We start from the raw sequence: 27,210 nt of genomic DNA, 5'->3' as shown, positions 1-27,210 counted from the left end.
ATAAAAAGCGGATAGCCATGAGGTGGTTTGGCCTTGTAAACAGCATAATCAATGTCTGATAAATTTAATAAGCTAATACTAATGGAAAAAATATGTATCAACAAAAGATTTATGCCAGTAATAGTGTGTTTTTCCCTGATCCATTGCCACCATCTTTTCAATTTATAGTAGAAGTTTATGTGTGACTTGGATGCTGAGTGTGTTTAGACAACTAGTAGTAAATATTGGGGATGGGATGGTTTGGTCAGAAAAAATGGCCCTTTTAATTGTGTTCTTTGAAATGATGAGTGATAGAATAAGCGTGTAAATTTTTCAGCAGCAAAAAAATTAGATCATGAGCAAAACAAAACAAGCAGTTTCTTAAGTTAATTCATGAGGTATCTTCTACATATGTTGTATTGATTAGAAATCTTCATTTGTATATATGTATTTACACACATACAGAAAAGGTCTTTTTTGTATTCTACTCAGTTCAATTAACACAATGTAAATGGAATTTGCATTCCAATTAAAAAAAGTGCTAATAAATTCTATCAAAATTCTGACTTCCACTTAAGTGAAAAGAAAATCTAATTTAAAGTTACTATAAATCTTCAATTATTAATTTCATGCCAAATAATTCTTTAAACATTTCTGGTGGATGTAAAGTATAACTCTTTCTGTGGGAAGAAATAATCAGATAAAATCCAGAAGCAATAAGCCAAGATATCATATGAGTAATTTTGGGGGAAAGCTGAAAATAAACATTATTTATTTATTTATTTATTTATTTATTTAAATATAGACTGTTGTCCTTCCTTAAGTGGAGACATCAAAGGTAGGATTGGGGGATTTTCACCAGTAGCTCGGCCAGCATTTCCTTGTTAAAAAAAAATATTCTATAAATTCCTCTTAAGTAGGAAATACTATTGCTTTGCATACTTCTATCCTAGTTATGTAGCTACTTGAAACCCAAATAGCAAGTGCTATGTATTTATGGGATATAACATTTAGGCTGTGAAAAGACCTCACTGGGATTTCATCATTCCTTTCTTTCCTAGCTAATGATTTGTGTAAAGCCTGGTGGCAGGCCGGGTGGTAATTAGGGTTGGACATGTTCAGTCCATAGCATTTCCAAAGCAGAATGGTAAGGCTAATGGCATGGTGAAAAATAAGTTGCAATCTTTGCTTTTTTTCCTCACTGATTAAAGAATCAATGCTCCTTAGGAAAGGAGTAGAGCATGTAAGAAAGGAGGCAGCCAGAGACAGAGCTTGAATTTGAACCTTAACTTACAAGGATCTTAGGTAGGGAGTATGGTGTGTTCTGTGACCTAGAGTTCTCCACTGTGTATACAGCTGAGCTGTCCATAAGGGATTATCACATGCAGGTTGACAGAGATGAGGAAAAGACAGGAAAAGAGATTCCTCCATTTTAATTTTTGATAAATGGATTACATAGAGTTACTTTTTTTCTTGTAAATGGTTGTATCTATCTGGTGTGTCTTTTGTCCATTGTGTAAGTAAACGAGTACATTCGCCTTCATGTTAACCTGGCAGGTAGAAAGAGTAATTTTATGATATCAAGATATTTCCTGTGGGTGAGATGCTCTGGAATATTGTTAAGATATCCTACATCTCTATACATTTCTCCAGGTATTCAGAGTCACAGAGGATTTCCTTTCTTCCAGTTAGCTGTGCTTTGGAGACTCATGTCACTCAGATTTGTTGGAGGAAGTGTCTTCCAGTGACCACTTGTGTGATACATCCCCAGGTAGCTGCAAGGTGTCAAGGAGAGCTCCAAATCTGAAGGACTATGTGGCTGAGGGCCTCAGGGGCAAACATATAGACAAGGGAGTGAGAATGCTGTCAAAGTTATATATTGCAATGACCTTAAATATTGGTGGCTTTTTTTAAAAAAAAAGTGGCTAAAACCATTGTTTAGGAAAGACTCAGCAAATCTTTTTACATCAAATTGTTTCCAGTTAGTTATTGGCTATTCCAAGTTTGGAATAACGAGACTTCAGTGAAAAGGAAAATAAAGTGGTTGAAAAAGATTTTTAAAGTGGAGGGATCTTCATTTATTTTCTCTCACTGCTTTTCTTCATGTTATTGATTTTATTTTCTGATGTTGTTCCTTGCAGAGAGTGAATCTGTCCTTCGATTTTCCATTTTATGGCCATTTCCTACGTGAAATCACTGTGGCAACTGGGGGTAAGTGGCTTTCTACCCATTCGCTTTGAGTAAGTTGAGAAGAATTTCTTGCAGCTATTTAAAAATACTTTCCCCTTCCTCCCCACCCCCCACGCAGGTGTCAAGAGATAAACTGCAGCATTTATTTAGGACATTTTGCTTTTCACAAAAAGAACATTACAAAATATCGATATGATGAAAAGCCTCCAGCTGCAAAAGCTAAGCTGATATGAAACCTTTTCAGCAGAAAATCTTATAGCATTAATCATTTCCTATTTAGGTATTTCTCCCAGTTATCTTTTGCTTCTTTCCTTTTATGGCCAGAGCAGTTGCACTGGTTGTGGAGATAGTGTTGAAGCCAAAACAGAGAGGAAACCTCAGACAACAGGTTAAGGCTGCTTGAGGTCAGGCGATATGGTCAGAAGATGATAAGTCAGTTGTAAGGTGAGCAAGGGGTAGTTTGCTGTGTTGGTGCAGCTTGCCTGTGGCAATGCCAGTAGTGTTCCAATCTTCCGTCTCAGGTGGAGAGATGGGAGGTATGAACTAGTCTGATCTCCTGTCCCTGTTGCGTTGGGTGCCCATGTGGCTAGGGCCAGCCGTTCTGCCACTGCTGTTCCTGCTGAGCTCCTGCCTTATGAACAGTTCCAGCATCCTTTGAAAGAGCATGGAGATAGCAGAAGAGACAGAGGCAGGAGAAGCATCACAGTGAGGGCATCCAAAAGCATCCTGTGTTCCCTAAAGAAACCAACAATTTCACAGACTCTGAGTTCTCTACCTAGGGGTATGACAGGAGACGAGCCAGGAATAGGCACAACAAAAACTAGATCTATGCCCTCCTAGCATAGGGGACAAGGACATGGAGATCTCATATCCCATTGGAGCCAGGAATGGGAGGAGTATAACTGGAAGTTTGGGGGATACTTATGGTCAGAGCCCCAACAAGAGTAAGAGCTGGGAGGGAAGCTGTAGTGTGATGTGCTTTGTCAGGGTCTCCATTTTGCTAACAAAACATCACAAGCTGGGGAGATAGATAGCTGTGAATAAAGATTGATATTAAATGGTTGATTTGCAATCAGAATAATGAAAATAGTTCAGAACTATGGTGTGTCTTCAATGTCAAGATTTTCCTTTCTTCATGACCACATGAGCCATGAGCTGTTGTTTGGGATTTGGAGACTTCTGTTTTCCATTTTGCTTAGCTTTTAGTTACATTTCAGTGCTTGAACGCCTAATTCTGTATTCTCCTATCAGACAAGTTATGTTTGATGTGGTGCCAAAATCAAGTGGATCATCTGAGTGCTGTGAAAGAACAGGGTGGAATGAATCCTATCTGCCAGCTGCAGAGAGCAGCAGTACTGAGGAACCATGCTCACCCTTATGAATGCCTCTTTGTCCTTGCTGCACAAGTTGGTTCCTTAGAACTTCACCAAGTTCTCTCTTTTTCCAAATGTCTCTTCTGTGGTTACTCTGCTCAGCTTATGAAAGCCCTGAGAAACTGATGACAGTTTTGCTACTGTCATCATGCTCCCTCTTCTATCATCAAAATTTGTGATTAAAGTTACGTTCATAAGAGGAGCTGGGGCTTTGGGGGAGTTTTTGTTTTTTGTTTGTCTTTGTGTGTGTGTGTGTGTGTGTGTGTTTTAAGGGAGGGGAAGATGGAAGATGGCAGGAAGAATAGGGGGAAAGGGGTCTTTTTTTTTTCTTTTTTTTGCAAATTTGGGAGTTTTGTTAATCATCTTATACTTTGCATCCTATAGTAAGGTGTTGGATAGTGATGAACTAGAGGAGATTACAGAGGGAATCTGGAGGTTAGATGAGGCTTTTTAAAAAATCATTTTAAAGAGACTTACACAAACATTTTGATATTCTGCTAATTTGTGAAGGAAACATGACTTGTTTTTGGTGTAGAGCATTTATTGGGTTTTTTGTTTGTTTCTTTTAAGCATGTAGATGTACATGACTTGCTCTACTAGCTGCAACACTTCTACTGCTACTAGAGTTAATGGAACGGTGCATGATAATTTTGCTTTTCATTTAGTCCATTTCTAATGGCATACAACAATATTGCAGTGAATAGATACATGTCTACATGTTATTCTGTCAAGCTGCATAGAGCTTTAACAATATTTCCAGGTCACTGCATTAGTACAGAGTCACATCTGATTTTGATGTGATCCTTTCATGGTTAAGATCTTCATCAAGATCTTGGGAAACTAAGTTCTAACCTATAATTTCTTCAAAAATAGTATCTAGATTAAGCTCAATAATTTCAGTCATCCTATCCATCCATTTTTATGAAACTTTGAGATTTATAAGTGCCAGGAAAAGAAAGATATATTTGTGTTGTAACTCTCTGAGAACTCTTCTGCATTGGGTATATTTGCAGATGTTGTTACTGTAAGTCACCAGTGGTGCAGTGTGACTTGCAGCATGCCAGCAAATGATAAAGACAGTTTCCAGGTGTTTTTCCATGGTGTGGTTCTACAGTTTATTATTATTCAACTTTAAAAATGATATTTCTATTATTAGGGATCTGGAAGATGTCCAGAAGTTATTCTGAGATCAAAAGAATGACAAAGTTAATGTGCACAGGAATCCCACATGACAGATGTCCACTTCCTGGAGAACAGGACATGATTAATTATGTTAATGACAACACAACAAACTGCTTTTACCTCCCAGTCATGAATTAAATAGCCTTGTTAAAAGGAAAGTGGAAAACAATGGCACATTAAATCCCCATCACAGTAAAAATGTCTATGATGTCCTGCCTATCCAGTGGTTTCCGCTATTCTTCATGTAGGCTGCACTGTGACATAGCAGTGTTTGAGGGCTACTTAAGATGACTTTGAAACTGCCAGGGTGTAAAATTAAACTACTTTCTGTTTAATATTTATTTCCACTTCCAAATGGTTTTGCTGAGAGATGATTATGCTCTTGACCAAAGAAGGGAAGAACAAAGAATGAAAATAACTAGTTTGTGGGCTTCATTTGTAAAGATCCTCAGCTTGTATTTTGACAAGGCTCTTTAATTCATAAGCAGGAGGTAAAATAGCTAATAATATTTTTATTAGCAAAATTTAGTAATTTGTGGTTCTGTGGGAAATTGGCATCTGTCTCCCAGGATTCCCACAGAGAGCATTTTTGAAGCAACCTCTGAAGAGCTCTCAAGGCCTTAAAAATAGCAGATAACACAGGAAAGCACTGAGTTTTGTTTCCTGTGAAGCTTTCCACAGTTTGTGCTTTACAGGCCACATGTTTAGATATTTCCGTAATAAACCCTGCAAACTGCCAGTTAGGTTTCTGTAGTGTGGCAAATGTCAAGGAGTAGAGCTCAAGAAACCCCTTTTGTTCCCACTCCCTGACACCCACCGCCAGCACGCGATGCCTGCGGGCTGGGAACAGTCCCCACTCTGTCCTGCAGTGCTCTGGGCAGAGATGCTGTTGTTTTCTCAAGAATCTGCTCTGCATCCTGCTCAACATGGGGCAAAACACAGCTGTTCCTGTTTGCTTGCATTAACTTCCAACACACATAGTAGTAACTCTTTTTTATTTGTTCTGTGGGGCTAATTTTGCTGTTTATCAGTCGACATTTTCTAGTGCCAGCACTGTGTTATGTACTGCGAATTATTTAGAAAACTTCTTTTTCCTTTTATGACATCTGCGTTCAGCTGAGCATTTCCTTATGGTATTGCTTTTGGTAGCAGCATTTCAGAGAAAGGTAGTGGCTAATCCAAAGTATTATGGATTTTCACCAAACCTTATATTTATTGCCAGGGATTAATAAGGTTCTTAATTAATCTCCTATAATTAGCTCCTATAGTTAGCACTGACCACGATAGTAAAGTTTTCAGCAGTAGTAGTACTGTCTAAACGTAACTAAAAGCTTTTACTGTATAAAAATATAATTTCTGTAGAGCTTGGACAATCCAAAGATAAAACCTAATACTAAACTTTGTTGGGAATCTAGGCCTCAGCCTTTTCAACCCAGCAGATGTACCTTTAAAATGATGGAGTGAGAGTAGGGAAAAGACATGTTAAAACAAAACAAACTTCTTGATGCCCCAAAGCTTACTCTGCTTATTGGTTTATTATAAAGGGCTGATAACACAGAAAATTTTGAGAATGTGTTCAAAGTGAAGCTTCATAAGGGATTAGGGCTGGAACTGGAATCAAATTTAAGACAGGAGCTGGAAGCTTGTTGCTGGACCCTCACCCATTTTCTAAGCTTCAGAATGGAGGTCTGTGAGTTGAGTTCATACATCTTCTGTATGTATCATTTCTCAATGTACGGTCTGTTTTGTAGACACAGTGTGGTAACAGAATGAGAACTCCATCTCTGTAGGTCTGGTAACTTATGGCACGGTATGATGGAGAAGCCATCATACCAGCGTGCCTAGAAGCACAGGGGAATGCCACAGAAATCAATAGTATAGGTGTGAACGAGAACAGTGTTATACTGTTTTGGTGCTCTCTCTACTCTATCATGCGGATTATGATGATGAAAATGAGTGGGTTTCTGCAGCTAGGTGAAACTAAGTAAAGATAAAACAATGCAGAGCAAACACTTGTGGCAGGCTTCTATCCCTAAGCAAATGAACACACAAAAGAGCATATGTAGTAATAGGTAAGTTACACTAGGAAAAAACACAGGATTATAAGGGATGGACTATAAATTGAACAAGGTAGGAGCAGCCATGTTATATATACTAACCAAAGATTTCTGTCTCCTCCACCAACCTGTGAACATGTCAGTAACAGTCAGGATATTCCCTACAAGATCAGTCTGTAAGACACATTTTATAATATTTATAAGCATAACAAAAAAAAAGTTGCACCATTAAGAAGTAAAATATAACAGAAAAATAAATCAGTATTTGGTGAAGGAAAACAAAAGGATCAAGATGACATGATTATTGCTTCAAGAAAGCTTAACTGATTCGTAGTTGGTTGATCATAGGTACTTCAAGAAGAGTTATTTGGATGAAAGTGCACAGAGTCTGAAATAACTCTGTCATACATTGTAAAGATGGGCATTGCCTTTAGGCAAATTTACAAACAGAACAAATAGTTTACATATAAAGGCTACAATTCATCTCACTGTGCAGAAACATATATCTGTGTTTGTCCACCTGAGCTCTTATGTAGTCATCAGAGATGTAATTAGTAAATTCAGTAAAGTTTGTGGAACTTTAAGGCAGACATTTGGCATAGGTTGAACGAACTGCATCCTGTAAGTGTCTAATTCTATATCAATGTATATTTCTACAAAGATAGCTTGGGGATGATCTGTGCTGATGTAAGTGTGTAAATTCTGAGACTTACAAAGCAAAGCAAGTTGAATATCAAAAGAATTTACCAGTTAGTTTGAGGAAGGCTGCAGAAATGTCCACCTAATACATGCATTAGCAAATGCACAAATACAAAACATGGAAATCTGAAACACAAATAAGGACTGAAAGCTGTTCTGGAAAAAAAAAAGAATCAAAAATGCTCTGCATTGTTAGCCTTATTTAAGAACTGCAAGAAGGAACTCCCATTAGAAAACTCTCAAATGTTGTCAGCCATAGGACAGCATCTAAAATGGCATCTTATAGGCATGTGAATCATAGCAGTAATAATAGAGATTACATTGTATAAAACAGAAACAAGAATGACAAAGACAAGTACTGGCCAAATGTAACCAAGAATATTCGATGCCTCCTGAGTATATATGGGCAGTAAAGCAACAAAAGCCCATAAAAATGAGCAATTGATTTTGAAGCAAAGCAGGGATTGGCCTCTAAAAAATAAACCATGTGTCACCTCATTGTTGTAGCTGACTGCTCTGAGATCTGGAAACTAGACAACCTGTCAAGACACAGACACAGCAACCAACAGAGACAGAGCCATGACACACTTCAGCAGTCCCACGGACTATTTCAGACAGAGGTACTTGAGACAGGGACTCCCAGTCTTCTTGCAGAAATTTCTGGCATATACCAGAGTATATGCCAGAGTGCAGATTCAGTCGTATGCTGTCTTACTAAAGTGGGAGCAATTTGTAAAGACCATACTAAGAAAAACAGGTGAAAACAAAGACTATTTTTCATAAAATCCCCTTTAGTAGAGGAATATTCCCGATCAAGAATTATTTGAAATAATTCTTATCATGGTTCTTGCTGATTGAGTACTCCTGCAACTATTAGTAAAGAGAACCAAACACAAGCAAATAAAAAGGCATTTTAGAATTTATATATGGATATTCCAAATAAAGTTAGTAATTCTTTAACATTCAAGCCCAGAATTCTCAGCATGATCATGCTATTTCTTAAGGACAGATCATGAGCTTAAAATTATTTATACTTACTGAAGAGATAGGGCTTTTTGTTCATGTAAGATGACACTGCAAAGCATTTCATCAAAACTGCAGTGTTGACCCAAGATAAAATCATAGGCATCAAAGACACAGAAACACCTAAAACAGAAAGTTTTTGGAGAAATCTATCATTACCAGAATTCATGCAGAGAAATAACTGTGAAATAGTAAAGTGCTATTTCTAAACACTGACCAGACAGGACAACTGGCTCAAAGGTGTATGTTATTCTCACCGGAAAGAATCATACTTATTCTGCTATGAAAGTGTTTATAAATGTGCATGTAACTTGGGGTGCAAACAACAAAGAGGAAAAATATCTTCTCAGTTAAAAAGAGAAAATGCTACTAAGGTAAAGAGTTGGCTGTTTTAAGTTCTATACAGAGATATTCTGAAAATTGTTATGGACACTGCGTGTTAATGGGGTTATTAGTGTTTAGGCTTAATTGTTCTGCATTAAAGTAAGCATGAAGGATATTAGGAAGATAATTTGCAAACTGTTTTTTGCATCACATTTTTCAGTATGTTACTTTTTGTAAAGAGGACAGTGTCCTGTCCTCTGCAGTCCAGTAGGATAGCTGCTGGAAGGGAATAAGGCATGAGTATTGCACCCTCTAGCATTTTGTGTTGGCACACACAGCAATGCTGTGGGTGGGAGAGAAATCTGCCCTCTTGACTGGCGGTGCCTTGTGAAGAGAGGAATGCACAGGGCTAGGACCTGGGACTGGAAAGGGTGAGGATGGCTGTGAATTGGTAACCCGGATTAAGCCTCTGTCAATACTATACCTGGATATTTCTAGTCATTCAGAGACATGAGTGAATATGTTTTCCCTTTATCTTTCACAAATCTACTTTCTTAAGGTTTCTCTCAAAAACAGTGAATAGGTGGAGTGAATTTTGCCTGACTCACTGTACTAGAATATCACTGTAGTGAATAAAATATCTCACTGGAAAATACCAGAAATCTCAGTCAGGGCTTTTCTGATCATTCCTGCTGCTCTGGACCCTTGAACACCAGTCAGCAGGAGATGTGTTCATCACTTAATGAAGAGCTATTTGATTGCACAAATTAGCTTATGGTCAACAGCTGTTAAATAGCAATGGTGATATAAAAATGAGTGAATCAGTGCATATCTAGCCCAAATCACTTTCCCAGTCTATGCTGGCTTAATTGCAGAGAATTATGCTCATCATCACCAGTGGGCAGTTCTGGCTGTTGACTGAAATCGGGTCATACAACTGCCTTCTGTTTACCCTCCTCCTATCCTGTCCATTTCCTACATTTTCTATTACAACAAAACATAAAAGATGTAAGAGTTTTCTGCCTGTGAAGCCTCTGTTGTCTGCCATGCCCATCTCAAGTGTCCCTTATGCAACTACCTTTCCTTTATTTCTGAAAGAAAATGACTATTCTATCAGTTTTCTTCTGAAACTATTTTGTGCTGCCTTCAGTCAGTCAGCTCCTACTGCTTTTTGTGCTCCTGCTCTGATGCTTTATCTGTACAGATTGCATTATAAATACTCAGGGCAAAGATAATGACCAGCTTTGGATAAAAAAAAAATCCGTATGCCTTTACATCGCTCTGATCTTGATACAGAAAAGCACTTTCCAAACTTGAGTTTTAGGTTTATGGGCAGTCCCACTGAAGCAATGACAGGACTTAGAAGGACCAAATTCGAATTTGTCTATAAATTCTGCTTCCAAGAAAAAGAAATGTAACTAGCTATTGCTTTTGCCTACATCTAGTGCCAGTAAAGCACTTAAATAATTTTGCACATCAGACAATTAATATTTAATAATAAATTAAATGGTTTAATGTTGGAATAATGAGCCTTCAAGATAGCCAGCAACTGCTTCACAGAATGCTGGGAAATTATTAGTTACAGGCTGTGGCTAAGAGCCCTTCTGGTAGCATGGCAAAGTTTTGATAATAGTAATAACCTTGACAGTTGCAAATATCTTTAACATTTGACTCTCTTCAAGTTTCTGTATGCCCTACAAAATGTCAGCTTATTGCTTTGCTGCACATTTATAAGTTGAAAAATTTTATTTGTACCAATTAACTTTGTAATAGCTACTATGTATGTCCAGTCTCAAATAAGATCTTATATAGTTTTGTTTTGTCTTTCATATGGCACCACACTTTTAGCTGCTATTCTCACTGTAAATATAGAATAATTGAACTAAGCAAACCCAATTGAAAAGTCATTTACTGAGATAAACAAAAAGTCATTTCCAAACTAAAATCTGGCAACTGGTGAGAACTGGTTGATACGCTTAGTGTGTAATTAAATATAAAATTCCTGGTAAAGAGTGGAAAATAAGCCTTTTGTTGCTATAATATGATATTTCATACTAATGATATATTGTAGCAGAAGTAAGGACCCAATGAAACGTACTCAGCCACAAACCTTCCAAGATCCATAAAATCATGTTTATAATAATTTTTATATGTTTATAATATTTTTATATGTTTCTTTCAAAATTAAATATACACTGGCAGCTTGTTACATACATTAAAACCAAACAACATTAAAAAAAGAGTATTTTAAAGCATAGATCACTTAGAGATTAATTAGGAAAATTTGTTAAAAATTCAGCCCATATTTAGCAGTAAGGACTACTGTAAATTATAATTAACTGTTGTCCCAAGTTATGTTAACTATTGTCCTTCTCCAGAAGTTATGTCTCACTTTGACAACAGCACTATTCCCTGTCTTCTTGACTAAGATTTCTTTTGAACGTGTTTAATTCTTAATGAGCTTGTTTTAAAGGAAAAATGCAGAGGGCTGTTCAAGGGATTTTAGCCAGCTGGTCCCCTTTGCCACATAGTAAAGGCTCTTTCCTTTTGTCTTTGAGGAGAACTTGTAGACATCGAATTAGGCTTCTGCAAACACAGAATTCAAACTTCAGATGTGAAATTGTGTAGCTGAGGCAGTGGTACTGCTGATTGGTACCAAGTAGCATTGCTGGTTGTTCCTAGCAAGCAGGGAATATGCGGGGCTCCTCTTCCTGATGAATCATAATTTGTGTTTGTAACTGTATCATCAATGTATGTTCCTATTCCTAAGGCACTTCAAGAAATCCATGACTTCCTTGTGTTTCTGATGAAATCTATAGACTCCTGCACTATCTGGTCATTTGGCTTCCCTAGAAAATGACTGCTAAAATAACTGATCTCAGAAACTTTAACCCGAGGGGATTGCAAATCTCCTCATTTTGCCACAGGCTGTTTCCTTATTTCTCTATATTTCATATCACTGCAACTCTTAAGAAATACCCAGTATTTTCCTAAAACCATGCTCTGTCATTTAAGATAGCTCCTCTCAAATAGGTGAGTGCACTTAGAATTTGTAATAGAGCAACAAAAATGCTTACCCCATCTTTTAGACATGTCAAGGCTCATATTTTCCCTGAAACATTTAAGTAAGTAGTGCTGGTGAAAGGAGGAAAATTTAGGTAAGGCTAAAACAACCGTTTTAGCTTTAGCTATGGTTAAAACACCTTCAATTCTGTCAGGAGAAGTTACTGCAAAAGTTCTTTCTCGAAAAACTCAGAAGCTGTTATGTCAGTTCAACTACATGGTGTTTTTAAAGCTGTGATTAGATGACAGTCATATGCGGTTAATAAATTTTTTCTTCTGGGAGTTCAGGGGTACAAAATTCTGTCGATTCTGCTTTTCTCCACTTTTTTGCAGTCCAATCTAGTACTTGAGGGGTATTTCTACAGCTCATATGATGGTGTAATGAAAGGTATTTAAGATTGCTCAGTTTTAGTACAACATTATAATCAAGCACAAGCGTTTGCTTGAGCTTGGAAACAGCTAAGCATCTTTGCTATGTTATCTTTGTAACTTAATCTAATACCTCTGCATTGCATTGCATAACCTAAAATATCTCATAACAGGATGCAGCATTGCATGGTATAGATGCGTAAAGTCCTGATGTGCAAAAAACTGCTGAAGAACCACCATACAAAAAAAAAGGCGCTTTTGACAACGTGATAAAATCTTCAAAGAATTTTAATTCTTGCACTTAATCAATAAAGGAAAAGAATTAGAAGGAAAAAAAGATAAATTTACAGCCTCGAAAAAAAGTCCTAGTTTCCCACTTTAAATGTCTCAGAAAATAAAATTATTTCTTCTCTCTTTATTCACTTCAAGCTTACTAATTCCTTATGTCACTGGCAATACATTCAAAGTAATTTTAGCAGGTGACAGTAGGTTTGGCTTTCAACTGCATTAGCGAGTGTTGGGTTTGTGCTTGTTGTGCGTTAAGCAGCTTGTTATCTAAAAGAAAAGTTTGGAAGCTTAAGCAGGCTTAATTAAAATCAATGAAGGATTTAAAAGCGAATACTGAAATTACTGCAGGAGAAATATAATTAACAAAATGAATTGCATCCTAAAATTGTTCCAGAGGAGCCCGTGGGGACCCAATGCCAGTTATCACTGATGAGGAATTGGGAAATATCTTGTGGGACCTGAAAGAAGCAGCAACAAAAATGACTGGAACTATCCCACTGATAGCAAAGCCTCATATGAAGAAGCTATTTAATGTTTTAGTTTTACATACTATTAGCATTACTAAAAAATAAATATAATGTCTTTCTTCTTATTATTAAGAGTACCTCCTTTGTTGTGTCCAGAACAGATTACCCATAATTTCCTTTTCCTATCTGTGTTTCTGAAGAAAGACTGTTAGAGAGTATGAAAAGGAGATGAATCAAGCCATATACGCCTATTTATGTTTATTACTGCAGCTAAAATATTCTAAATTGGGATCTGTCCAATTTGGGACAGATCTGGGATCTGTCAATGTCAGAGAAAATGTCTGTACCTATAATTTCATTAGCATCTCTAAGAGACAGTATTAGGAATACAGATTTTCTTAATATCTCAGCTGTGCAGCAGTATGGATATAATGACTGTCCCCCTCTGAATTTCAGTAGATTTTAAGAAGAGCAAATGCTACTACATGTTTTGCATTCTCAACATTTTGAAAATAGAATGCATACAACTGTTGTCTGAGTCATATTATGAAAAATCACTTGTCTGTTGCCAGCTTCTTCATTATAATATTGTTCCTTCCTTGGCAACAACCTTGTCTCAAGCCAGTCCTTGCTATATTCATTACCCTTGCAAACGGTTCAGATTGATAGCAGTCTGTTTTTTTTGAAACCAGGGCCATTGAAATAAGCAGGTTCCCAAGGATCTCTGTCAGTTTTGAACTGGAAACCAAGTTTCGTCACTTGTTTCTCCCTTCCCCTTGTAATTTTGGCCATGGCTCCATTCACATCCTTTTCTCCTTCCTTCCATCAGTGATGCTGGGTTTGACTGACATCCCCAATCTTCAGGCTTTTTCCCATTATTCATATGCTTGTTTCTGAGGACATACGTCCAAATGTGAGCAGTGGAAAAACCATTCATGACTAAAAAAATAGTTTGCTTTTCAAAAATTTTAAGGGAAATTCATCAGAGGTTTTTTTTTTCTTCTTTTTCTTGATTGAAATAATAATTTTCTAAAGAAACATTGATTTAATTATGAGATTTGTTTTGAAAAATTGAAGGAATAGAAAGTATTTCTGTTTTTACTAAAGGTTTTGTTTCTGCTAAAAGTTTGCCTCAAAATGAACATTCTTTTTGATGTTCTACTGAGTATTCTAGGCAGGCTTTTGCTTTAGAACTACTGTTTTTCATAATAATTTCACATATTAGGTGTGTTGCTTTGGTTGTCAGATTCAAATGTGCAGGACAAGATACACATAATTCTCTTACTTAAGGGACTGTCTCCTACACCAGTGAGGTTTGGGTGGTAGAGGACTATCTTTAGTTTCTTTTGCATCATTGTGATTCTCAGGCTCTTATTTCAGTTTGGAGAAGCAGCCTGTGGCCATGCTTTTCTAGAGGATCTTCAAGTAGCAAAAAGATAGCCAGAATGTCATGCACGCCATTGGGACTTTGCCTCACTAGCCGGTCCCCGGAAAAGTAGATGATAAGTAGACAAGGGGATAGGGCCATCAGTGCAAATACTGCATCTCCCTCAAGTGTCACCTGGGCTCAGGCTTGCCTCGTGTTGCCAGAGATGCTGTTGCTTTAACCTGCAGTTGCTTTGACCTGCAGTTGCTTTGACCTGCAGTTGCTGCTGGAAGTGTTTTAGCTTCACCTATTACCATACTACAAAATCTATTCAAGCCAAAGTGTAGCCTATAACTCTCCATCCTTAACTAACCTGAAGAAGAAAACCAGGCCTTGTAAAACTGCATCATGACCCTTGGTGCCTGGGGCCATTTACCTTGAAAAATCCTTCTGTAGCTATTTCCTCAGGCAGAAATACCTGATTTCCAGCTCCCTCACGGAGCAATCTTATACGTGCCTGGACATCTGAGGGCAAAAGTTTCCTGAATGTGACTTAAGTGGCTTCTGTTTTCAGTATTTCAAATAACTTGCTTGACTCACTGAAAATAACTATGAGCTTATTGTTTCTTCAATGAGAAAAATGCCTATTAATTTCAGAGTTGTTAACATAAGTGGGTAGCTACTTACTTGTTGAGGTCTTAGCTGAACGGCAGCAGATGCGTGCTTTCTTGTCTCTCAGTATAAAGTTACACTGAAGGCAAATAAAATCAGGTGTTTTGGCAATACCTCTATAGTGCAATAAAGTCAATTTCTGTAAGTCTATTCCTTTTTATTGCAGTTTATGTTCTGCTTTTATCCCTTGCCTTGAGTGCGGAAGGCATGAAATATAAAGGAATAAAAATATCTATTAAGTGTTGACTAGGATTCTTAAATTCCGTTTCTCCAGGTATCTGATCCCATAAAGCAAAATAAAGATCAGTTTTCTATGAAGTGTGATTATAAGGCATTGATTAATGCATTTTAATTAATGCATTTTATTTTCAGGATTTCTATCCCTTGATTTCTTCCTGTCTCATAGATGCATTACTAACAGTATTTGAGGGGGAAAAGAAACGTTTCTTACCCTTTGGATCTTGTTTATCTCCTAGGAGTTATTCTCTTAAGCCATTATATCTGGAAACTTTTGGACCTTCTTAACGATAAAAGCAATCAGTGTGTGAACTGGACACCCGCCTTTGATGTGAATAATATGCTCACACCTGAAGCTCTGCTTCATTTTCTTCCCCTCAGCAGTTTTGAGCTCTGCCTTGTTTCAAGTGTCAGCATGGAGTAAGGTCAGACTCTCATCAGACAATAAAATGTACCTCCACTCTTCCACAGGGCAAAAAAAAAGCCTTCAGGTCCTCTTTAAAAGAAGCTCTGTTCTTACTGTTTCTATTACTATACTATTCAAAAGAAGTCAGAAGTGTAATGTTTACTTTGGAGGAGACAACGCTTGCACTGCCTATCTCAACCGCCAGCCAGCATCCTGTGCAGATGCATACAGAATTTCTCTTTAAGGAGAATTCTGAGTTTTTACAAACACTTCGTTCATGCTTCTGCAGTTATAGCTTTGGATAAACACGACTATTTTATTTACTAATTCCAACTTCCAGTATAAATGCAGTTTTCTGATAATGCAATAAATGCATTCTAGTAATGCATGATAAAGCTGAGCAATGAACTGTGAAAATGGTCAAGATATAATATATCTTCATATGCATTCACTCAAAATATAGTGAAAAATGTTGGTGGAGCAACTCAAGGCCACTGGTACTTCTCAACAGAGGGAGTGCTTTTGAATCTGGCTTTAGATCTCCAACTGCAAAATGTATTTAATCTAATCTTTATAAATAAATTTTTCACCTGTTTCCATTATGGAAAGGGGAAGGGACATAGGCCTTTTCCAGACATACCAGTGGCTTTACTCTCTGAAGTATTACTGAAACACTGCCTTTTCGGTGCCGCAGACATCTTAAAGGAATTGGCTATTTCTTTCAGATATGCAGCTTTCACTGCTAGCTACATTTTTTTTTCTATTGTCACTGTCATTTATTGAGAAAAACACAGTGATGCTAGAAACTGAAACGGAGCACATCTGTCCAAAAATGTAATCTTACAGCCTGGTCACTGAGGCATTTTAGAAATATTAAATATATATATATATATATTCCAGCAGGTCCAATTATATTTTATGCAGATTGGTAAAGACTGCTGCACTGTGGATTTATCGTGGTAAATTATATATTTTTTACTGTTGTGAAATATAAATGCATAAAAATATCTGTGGAGTATTTTATGTACGTATATATATGTACATATATATATATATCCATGACCTGGTCTATTTCTACTTTGGAAACACAGTTTCACAGATATGTTTTGTTGGCATAAAATTATTTAACAGATTTCTGTCGTATATTTTTATTCTTGTTAAGCTGAAAGACATGGGAAGGATCATAGTTTCCATGAATCTCATGTGGCCTATTGTTTTCCTTTCATGTGTATTGAAAGTATTATTTTTCAGGCAAAAATGTAGTTTTGGCTAGGTAGAGTCAATAAGATTCACAAATATATCTACAGTTGAAATGTGTTTGTTGTGAAATAAAGCTGTGTTTGCATTTTTTAATATTTTTTTTTAGTTATTCTGGCAGTCAGCCTATATATTAAAGGTTAACTCCACTCACAGAGCCAGTTTAAACTTATTAAATATTTGAAAACCAAATAAAGGCACGTTCAGTAGCACTTTTTTTTTTTTTTTGGTAGTCAGTGTTTTCTCTCCAGATATCTGTGTTCCGCTTTTGAATACAGCTGCATACTTATTTATTTATTCCCTTTTAGTCACAAGACAAGAATGCCAGAGTCAAGTAGTTTTTTTCAAGTTTTCTTTAGCAATGATATCTTGTACACTGAAATGTAAGAGTACTTTTATCAACTCACAGTTCTTCTTGGGTCATGAAGCTTTGGTGCTTGCCATGCTGCAGCTGTAGCAAATAATTTCCTGTGAGAGGCCTTTTCAGCCTTGCTCCTTTTAGCAAAGTGAGTACCAAAACTGAGGATACAATATAGCTTTTGTTGCTTCCATACCTGCTTAGGAGGTTTGGTTTCTTTGAGGTGGACAGATATGGAAAATTTTTAAATTGTGATTTTTTATTTTATACAGATTATAAAGTGTTCATTTTAGACAAACGAGTGAGGGTTTTAAGATACAACAGTAAGGACTGTGGACGCTGATTCACTGGATCCAAAGGAATGCCAAACTATAGAGCTAATATGCTCCACTTCCAGAGGCTTGGCATTAGTAAGACATGGCTGAGCTCTGAGCAAATTCTGAGCTGAACCGTCTGTTGATGATTTCCCGTGTATGACAGGTGGTTGGATATGCCGCAATCAATATGAATAATCATTTGAGTTTTGTTTTGATTGGAAGGTACAATAGGTGACTTTTAGTGGGGAACATGCTGACTTCTCATTTGACTGCTCTTCAGCACTATTATAACATTGTCCTCAGCAGTCATTTGTCTTCCCTGGACACGTCAGAATCCAAACTGCTGCAAGAGTAAGCCTCATATGGGTAGGAGGCAGCTCACTGGTGTGTTTTCATCACTGCATAATTGTCTCATGTACATATTGATTGCGCTGTAAATGAATGGCATTTCGGTAAGAAGGAGGGGATTCTGTTGTGGCAATTAAGCTACACTTTTTGATAATATGACAAATAACTTTGTCATTTTAGTACATTAATATAAAGCTGGGACAGCATGGAAAAAAAGATTCCGTTTAACAAGCAGTCAACTTGTCCTTTCAGCCAGATGGCACTAAGAGTGTATTTATTGGAGAGCCGTATGGAACAGGTGGTCTCCAAAGATAACATGAATGAGGACTCAGAGAAGCTTCAGTCAAAAGCAGTACGGGAGAGTTCATTTTAAACGGTTTTACAGAGATCTTGTCATGCCATCATTATTTTCTGTGCCAGCTTAATGCCTCCATTAATATTTTCACTGCAAATTTTCTAAATTCATTCCTTCTATAAGCTTGGCATTTTTCATATTTTGTGCCTCCCTCCCTTATTTCCTTCCTCCCTTGTTTCCACACAGCTGGAGCTCTGGCCTTGGCAATGCCATCATTTCAACATACAGACCAAGAGGTCAGTCAAAAGATTAAAAAAAAAAAAATCTGTCCTGAGGGCATTTCTGCATGTATAAATATTATAATGCAGTGTTTGGTCTCATATATTAGTGTAATGGGACGACTCCTGCCATGAGAAAAATCAAATAACTGACTGTTCTGGAATCTGCCAATTCTTTGCATTGGTGTTTTCCAGCCATTGCTGACCCCCTCGCTGCATCCCAGGCAGCGTGCGACTCAGCACAACAGCTCCAGCCATCGTGGCTGCACTTTCCTTGTGCTCTGGCGGCAAGAACATGGATTCTTACTCCATATAGCTGATGTCCTAGGTCAGTCTAGCGCAGCCTGAAAAGTCTTCTGGTTGCACTTCACTTTTTGTGGTCCTTTTATGGGCAAAGAGACAAAAGTTTCCGAGGCAAATAGTCTGTGTCCAAAGGTAGGAGATTTTCTGTATTCAGTACTGTATTGAAATGTGACAATAGTGGTTCCAGTATGAGTCCACAATTAATTCTTTTATTAGGATAATTTCTTGCTGAGGGCAAGGCATATAATCTAGCCATTTGTGAGAGTGTGTGGAAATGAATATGATCATGTGTATACCTGCATATGTCTATTTGTATGACATCAAGAGTATGAAAAAATATTAACTGCTGCCTTAAAATGCTATAAGGTCTTTCAGGGCAAGGTAGACAACTGTAAGAACCCATCTTTAAAAGCTTGAGAATTGTTGATATGTGACTAAACAGAAGTAAGTGTCACGTTATGAGATCGCTGCATGCTGTTGAACTAGGATGAATTTTTCTAAGTTTTCTTTTGAAACATTATTTTCCTTTCATTCCTTTTCCAACAATAATATTTTATTTTAGTTGTGGATGTACTTCTGACTGTGTTCTTGGATAATTTTTCCTGGAAACTTTCTTCTGCATGATCTTGGCAGTTTAGCATTTTTTGCTATCTGATAGTAGGAGCAAAGGGTATTGACCTAGAATTTCAAAAAGTTGTTTTTCTCTTTGTTAAATTTAATATGACATGGATATCCCATACTTGTACTTGTTTTCAGTCATGCTTTTTTTTTTTTTCCGCAGATGCTAGACTGCAATTTCAGAAAAATATGGAGCTATTTTAAAAGTTGCATTCTTAATCCTACTTTAATCACTTCAGGTTATACCTATTCTTTTCATCATATTGACTGTGTCAGAGCTTTAACTTGTTTTTCTCTACTCTCTGTCTGCAGTCTCTTCATTGTCTTCTCAGTATTATTTTGACTTCTGTGTATTTTATTCAACAATGCTCCCATTCCACTGTCCATTTCTGACTGTATTTCAACACATTCTTGAGATTTTAATCAGTGTCTGAAACAAAACTGGTTAGCTGAAAGCTCAACATCACCTCCTCAAAATCCATAGGAGATTTCTTATTGACTTCTGAAAGAGTAGGATCAGCCTGTGATGATGTTTAACCTTATCCTCCTACTGTGTTTTGTCATTAGCAAAGATTAAGAGTTGTTGATGGCAGAGCAGTTCTTTTTATCACATGCTTATAGAATCATACTGATCTTCACAAAAAGCTGAGCTAGTTGATTACAGAATCTATACAGGTCAGTCATATAAATAATCATAGAAACATTGCATACTTCAAGTAGAAAAGGATGTTTGGACATCATTGTATCTAACTATGCTCAAAGGCTAATAAACCAGTTTTGCCTGAAAGAAATAAATAAATAAAGGAGAGGTGGGTAGTCAAAGTAATATGGAAGTCATAGTAAAATTTGGAATTAGATATATATACGTTTAAGTAGGCATTTCCAATAATACAAAGGAGGTGCAATTGCAGAATGCACTTAAGACATGGAGCAGGAAAAACTCACTAGCTAAAGCTCACTAGTACACTGATAGAAGAAAATGGATTTACAACACAAAAGAAGCAAACAAGTGGCTTGTTTGTAGGCATCCCTGTTTCATAAATATTCATGTGACCTTCGGGCTCAGCTGTACTCAGAGGTAAAAGCCCTGTAGGCTCAATGAAGCAAGGCAGATCACAGTCAGGGGAGACAAGGATCCATTACTTTTTTGCTGCTGTTTGTTCCACTAAATTTCTTTAAGACTATGATCACTTCTTTAAGTGCTAAAATTATCTCTGTGTTAGTAGCCTAATTTACTATTTTTAACTTAATCGGGTACTGTGCAAGCCTTAATAAAATTACAGAGCTGAAAGTGGCCTTATCATTAAAAATGTGTTTTCATAACATAGGATTCGTAGGGTGGTTTGTTTTGTTTTAGAAAGGAAAAAGATGAACTATTTCCACTTATACTGAGCATATATTGATTGGTCTTTACCACGGAGAGAATTAAAGAATGACTGCTTCACTGATTGACTTCATAAGAAGCAAAATCAGCAGCACTACACAAAACATTTTTCTATTCACCTATGCAAGAAAATGAGTGAATTGAAAGCATTGGCCTAAAAAGCCGTTTTGTGTCACAACACCTATAAGCAAGTTCCAGCTGAGTGGCTTCACAGTAATAAACCTGAGAAGGAAACAAATAAAAGATTGCCTCTGTGTAATGAGTGAGTGGAGAAACTTTAAGGAGACAGTGAGTGGAAGAATCTCATTATAGCAGCTGATTGATATCCATGGAAGCCTTCTCAACCTTGTGAAACTGTAAACAGCCATAAGAAAAATTACTGACTGGGAGACAGCACATTGTTATCAGTTAACTGAATGATTAAAATGAAGGAGCCTTTAGAGTTGGCCCCTCCTCCAAACCCCTCGACAAAATGAGCACAGAGTATGTATGAATTTGTAATGTGGTGTTCCCTTTTCTTGTGGGAAAAGTTTCCATGGTAACACAGCAGAAAATCGATAAATGAGTTGTGGTGTGATCTAAACAGTGTCTCACTTCTAGGTAAAGTTTGAAGGCATAAGAAAGCAGTATAGTTATCAGCAAACTGCAGACAGTTATGTAATTCAGACGGCCACTTAATTTTATTCATGGATAACTCCAACTCTGTCCTGTAAGACTGCTCTATTCTGCAACTCTAATTTCTGCAACAAGTAAAATTTAAGTAAATGCAAAAGACTCTGGATCAGTTTAGCTGGTCTGCTAGGGTTTCAGTGGCTTTGATCTCCATTTCCTAGTATATCAGCTTGATCTCATTAAACTGCTGAGCGTGCAAAGATAACGTGAAATGATCATTTACACAATGATGGTTTTGTCAGGCAGAATTTCTTATTAGGGTTGAAATTAATGGACAGGTCACAAAATATATATGTAATAGTGTCATGGATTTGCCTTCAGATGGACATAGTGAAGGTAATTTCTAAACAAAAAATAATTCGTCAAAAAAGAGGTCTGATCTCCAATCAAGATTCATGTTATTCGAAAGTTATTCACAACTGCTGGGGTTATGTACTTTATGTTATATGGGGTTATGCGCCTTAGTATCATCAAACCTTAAGATGATAGTTTTCCAAACTGTGTTAATTTAATGGCATGCTCAGATAACTAACAATGGACCAAATTAAATTACTTCACTTTGACTTTTGGCAAGCAATGAAAAACATTTTTTGAGACCACATTTCAGTGTAAATGACATGTAGTGAAAGAAAAGCTCAATACAACAAAAAGCAGTATGTAGACCCAGGAGAGCTTTCTATGAGACTCTTTATAGCAATGTAAACATTAGCTGGTGCCTGAGCGTAAGAGTGAGAGTTCTTAATGCTCCATCAGCTTCCTTCCCTAGAAGTGATAAACTGGCAGGGGGCTTCTTATTCAGCTTGGTAACAAATATCTTACCTACCAGCATGCAATTTTTCTTCCTATTTATCTGCTGTTTCAGAAGTCACAGTCTCTGCCTGAAGTAAATCTTCAAAGCAGGGCGTTGTAGCAGTAAAGTACATTTCCTGCTCCTACTACCAGAATTAAGTCCCGTTAGGAGACTTCTGATGAGAAACCAAGAGCAGGTCATACCTGATGAGCTAAAGGAATATATTATCAGCAGTCCTTCAGTCTGAGAAACAGCTTAAGAGTGAGTTGCACCTGCTGAAGATAAAAGATTTATCTCAGTCCTGTAAGGTGCTCAGATCTCTGCTAGCAAAGACAGTAAATATGCCAATAAATAAAATGAGCACGGTCATTTGTTGAAGTGCAGTGTCAAAATACATAAGATGGAAGATGTCATTGGCAGGAAACTTACAGGACAGGAAATTGCACAGAAATTGGACATGTAGCTGCGACAGCACCTGAAAGCGGCTTATGCAAACTAGTATTCCTACACGGTTGACTTGTTAACTACTGGTTACCTTGAGTAATATGTTTTATGCAAGAGTAAAAATAGAAGTGAAGAGAAATACAGTAACTTAAATTCAGAAACCCAGTGTATAATGATAACTGACAAAAAAAAATATTTGCTGAATGCCTGGACTATACAACACAGGTAACTATTTCAGACTCTGAAGAGTTGCTGTTAGGTACAGAATCCTAACAGATCCTTTCCTTTGCAAAAGAAGTAGATTTGCAAAAATCAATTAGAAATATGTAGTTGATATTATGCACTGAAGTTCAAAAAGGCTATTAAAATTCTTGCAGAAATTCCACTGCAAGAAAAGGCTGCAAGGATAACCTGCGGATCAAAGCTAACCTGTTTTATGAGAAGAGTACATGCTGCCTTGAGACTGAAAAGGTGATTTGATTACAGAGTTTAAGTGTCTAAAAGGGTAATACAAGTGCCTTAGGAAAGACTGCTTAGATTAAGGAGGATGGCAAAGCAAAGGACAGTGACTCAGGATGTGTTTAGAACTGACAGTAAAGGGAAGATTTATTTCTGAACACAAACAGATCAGTAACATTGAAAAGTCAAGATGAAATATTCAATACATGCAACTGAGAAATGAGTAGTGCCCTGCATAGATCTAAATCTTCAACTCTGGTGTCTTAAATTCTTTTCTTAATCAGTTTAAAAAGGATGAAAAGGCAGAAGTACTTCCTTAAATTCTGTCACCTTGTATTAAGGTATCAAAAGATCAAATCGAACCTTTCTCTTCAGGCAGCTATTTCTGCAAATGCTTGGCTGACAATGTGTAAAATTAAAAGATGTGGATCCAGTGAAGAATCACACAGAAAAATTGCATGGACTGAGTCAGATAGATACTCATTTTGACCTCTGTTCTTTCTGTGCAGTCAGCTTTGTTAAAAGTGGATATGTATCTAGTATGAATGAGAATTTTGTACATGAGCATGCAGATTTTCTCAAGCTATCCTGGTCTATGAATGTAAGTGTTTCGAGAGTGTATTCATCAGTGATCTGGATGAAGGAACAAAGTGCACCTCAACAAGTTGGCAGATGATACAAAACTGGGAGGAGGAGCTGATACAGAGGGCTGTGCTGCCATTCAGAGAGACCTGGGCAGGCGGGATAGATGGGCAGAGAGGAACCTCATGAAGTTCAGCAAAGGCAAATGCAAGGGTCCTGCATCTAGGGAGGATGTTTGTTTGTTTGTTTCTGTTTGCTGTAAGAGTGACAGAGCACTGGAACAGACTGCCCAGAGAGACTGAGGAGTCTCCTTCCTTAGAGAAACTGGAAATATTGCCATCTGAATGCAATCTTGGGCAATCTTGCTGCAGCAGCGGGGTTGGAGTAAGTGATCTCCAAAGCTCTCTTCCAACCTCAGCCGTTCTTTGAATCTGACTCTGTTTCCTTATCTTCACAAAAGGCACTCAAGTTTGAAAACAGTTAACGAGGCAGAAACAGAAGCAGAAAGAAAAAAAACAATGTTAATAGAAATATGTGCATCAAGAACATATAAACTTCTAAGTGCAGACTAGTGTTGCAAATATGCAACACTAAGAAAGGAGAATGAAAAATAGAAAGTCATTTTTCATACTCAATCTTCAAGAAAGAGAGGGAGCACCTTCCCAGAACATATGCCTAGCTTTAGGAGGAAAATCAGACTTGTCATCAAATCCATTAATCCTACAATGCACTGTATGCACATTAAATATTGACTGAACTCAGTAGGCATTGATGATGCTTCAATGCTTGTTGCAAATAAGCCCTTAAATACTTCTACAATGTGGTAAATGTGAAAAGCCATCCTTGCAACCTATAGAATATCCATCTCCACTGTAGAATAGTCATCTCCATATCATTTTACTTGGTTGTGTTGCCAGCCATTTCTGAATTGCTGAAGCATTAAATTTAGTTATAAAATGTGTGGATTGCCTATAAGCTTCTCTGCAAATAATGTGTATTTATTTTATGAATCTGGGCTTTCAAGGGTATATGAAAAAAATAAGTTAATTTAGTTTTGATACTTAAAGTGGATCCAGAAATTCTCTCTTTTGTGATTCTGTCCATTTAAATAGACATTTTCAGTGGAGCTTAATCTTTCTACTGTTTGCATAGTTTATGTAAGTTACTAGAATTAGAGAGGCATGGCTGCATTATGCTCTGTCAGTAAATGTCTTGGCATTCATTTAAATCAATTTTATAAGATATTAATTTCAACAAGCTGTAATTTAGTGAGTTTTCAAAAACTAAAATAAAACATGGGATTACAATTTTCTAAGAACAAATGTATATTCCACTATAGCGAAACAAGTCAATTGAAAGACAAATTTATTGTTCTTTAGTTTCTGGATGGTTGTTTTGAAGTATCTCAATGTCCTAACATTCCTAATTTGTTTTTATTTTCTTAATGATTTACTGTGCAGCTGGACAAATACTAAACATTCAAGTTCAGACTTCTCATACTACGTGATTGCTTCCTCATGCATTACATTTTTAAATGAAAAAAAAAAAAAGTGTCTCTAAGGCATGTCTCTACTCCTGTTGGAAGCATCTTCAAGTCACTGTTGAAAATTGGGTTTTAGCTGCCCTAGAACTGCATGCATGCAGTTTCAGTTCAGGAAAAGATTGTTTGTTGTCTCCACATTCCAGAATCAAAAAGAAAGATAGTCTAACTAACCTTACATTTGCAGAAGTACAAAGTTATGTTAGATTCGTCTTAAGCCAGAAGTTTTAGAATTTTTAGATCAAGTAGATTAGCCCAGACTTCCTCAAAAGGAGGTTGAAAGGCCAAGAGATTTTCAAAGTAACATTAATCAGCTTGTCTAAGGCTGTAAATTGATTAACTCTTTAAATTGGTAAGTCTATGCTGCTAACAAAAGAAACAGTTTCGCTCACCACTGGCCTTGCTAGCTTACTAGCTTTAGGGCACAGCCTAATAACAGTAAAAGTGAGCTTATACTGCAGTACAATGAGCCAGCGTAAGGAAGAATTTCTTTTGGTATTTTGCTGGCTTAGTTGTCAGAGGGATGCAGAGGTGGGGAAAGCAATTGGAAGGTGGAGGGGGCAGTACTTTGCATGCTGACGTTGACATGGCAGGAGAGCATGAGTTTAGTTGTGGAGGCAAAGAGGCAATGGCATGAGGATAGGCACCTCATGCCTGTGACCAGCTCTGTTAAGGTTATAGACAAATAGGGGAAATTTATTCTTGTGTGAACCAATGCTTTCAGGTACCCCCAGACTGCCTCGCACGTATCTTGACTCCTGCTCTGCTCTGAGCAGAAAGGGAGGTCCATCCTCTTCAGTTTATGGTGATTTTGAGGCCTTTCCCTCAGAGAATTGCAAGAGAAAGTTTTCCATTTCTGATATGAACAATTACTTCAGGGAACAGTTTCGTAAAAGGCGATTGGACGGGTTGGTCTTCTGCCTGCCAACCTTTTGAATTTGGGTACATCCAGGACAAGCCTTTCTTAGCCTTTCTCTAGGGCAACTGCAGATGTAAAAGGAGCAGCAACAACATGGATATGTGCACAATTGCATGGTAGACTTGTATCAAGCATCCCTGTACTTGGAACTCTCCTGTTCCTACCTGACAGTTTACATTGTTGGTTTGAACATACAGAAACAAGCAATTTAAGCTGTAATGATCATACAGAAATCCAGAGTAGTGGATTTTTGGGGGCTGTTGACCATTCCACACAGTCCCAGAGTTTCTGTGAAGAGTAACAAGTTGTGGTGGGAGATCATCTGCAAATAAAGGAAGATGAATAGGAAAGGGAAAATTTAGGGAGAGAAATAGAAGTGTTCTTGAAAATCTTCAGAGCGATCAATAGAGACACTGTGCAGCTCTTAATTATTTATGATGCTGTTTCTCCCATCCGCAGCCAGCTGTCCCAGAAAGCTCTTCTGTGGCAACGTCATGAATCAGTGGAATGTCTTGACTTGCTGCTCTAACAACTGACCCAAGGCAGTGGAGTACAAATGTAGTTTATCAGGATCCTATTTTATCTAAGGCATCTTACATAATATTTGCAAGCTTAAAAGAGAACAAATAGTACCACAGTGAGAATACAACATCCAAACAGAAGACTATGTACTACCCTTCGCACCAACTGCCACTTTTTCATATTTCCACAGCAACCAAGTAACTGGCATACCTTTATACAGGACTCTGTCAGAAAGTCTTGGTATTGCAGCTGTGAATTGCACTACATACACATATGTTACAAGTAGTAACAGTTGGTTCCTCCTAACTTCACTTTAGCACGTGTATTTCTGATTGTATCGGAATGACCGCAATTTTAAAAGATTATGACCACATAGTGTTGGCATGATAATCCAGAGAGGATTGGGTAAAATATGAAATACTGTTGTTA

At 37.3% G+C, this 27,210-nt stretch overlaps 1 protein-coding gene across 1 annotated transcript in view; it reads left to right on the top strand.

The window, feature by feature from the left end:
* Positions 1–27,210, top strand: part of PLXDC2 (plexin domain containing 2) — a 239,149-nt gene that overhangs the window by 138,727 nt on the left and 73,212 nt on the right. The window contains exon 4 of the mRNA XM_088524326.1: positions 2,121–2,190. Coding sequence (XP_088380452.1) covers positions 2,121–2,190 — 70 coding nt within the window. The remainder of the gene's footprint in view (positions 1–2,120; positions 2,191–27,210) is intronic.

Source organism: Tinamus guttatus, unplaced genomic scaffold, assembly GCF_059628265.1.
Source record: "Tinamus guttatus ecotype Peru unplaced genomic scaffold, ASM5962826v1 Tinamus_guttatus_pri_ptg000209l, whole genome shotgun sequence".
NCBI lineage: Eukaryota > Metazoa > Chordata > Aves > Tinamiformes > Tinamidae > Tinamus > Tinamus guttatus.
Note: the sequence above shows the minus strand (reverse complement) of the source record. Positions and strands in the feature narration are given on the sequence as shown.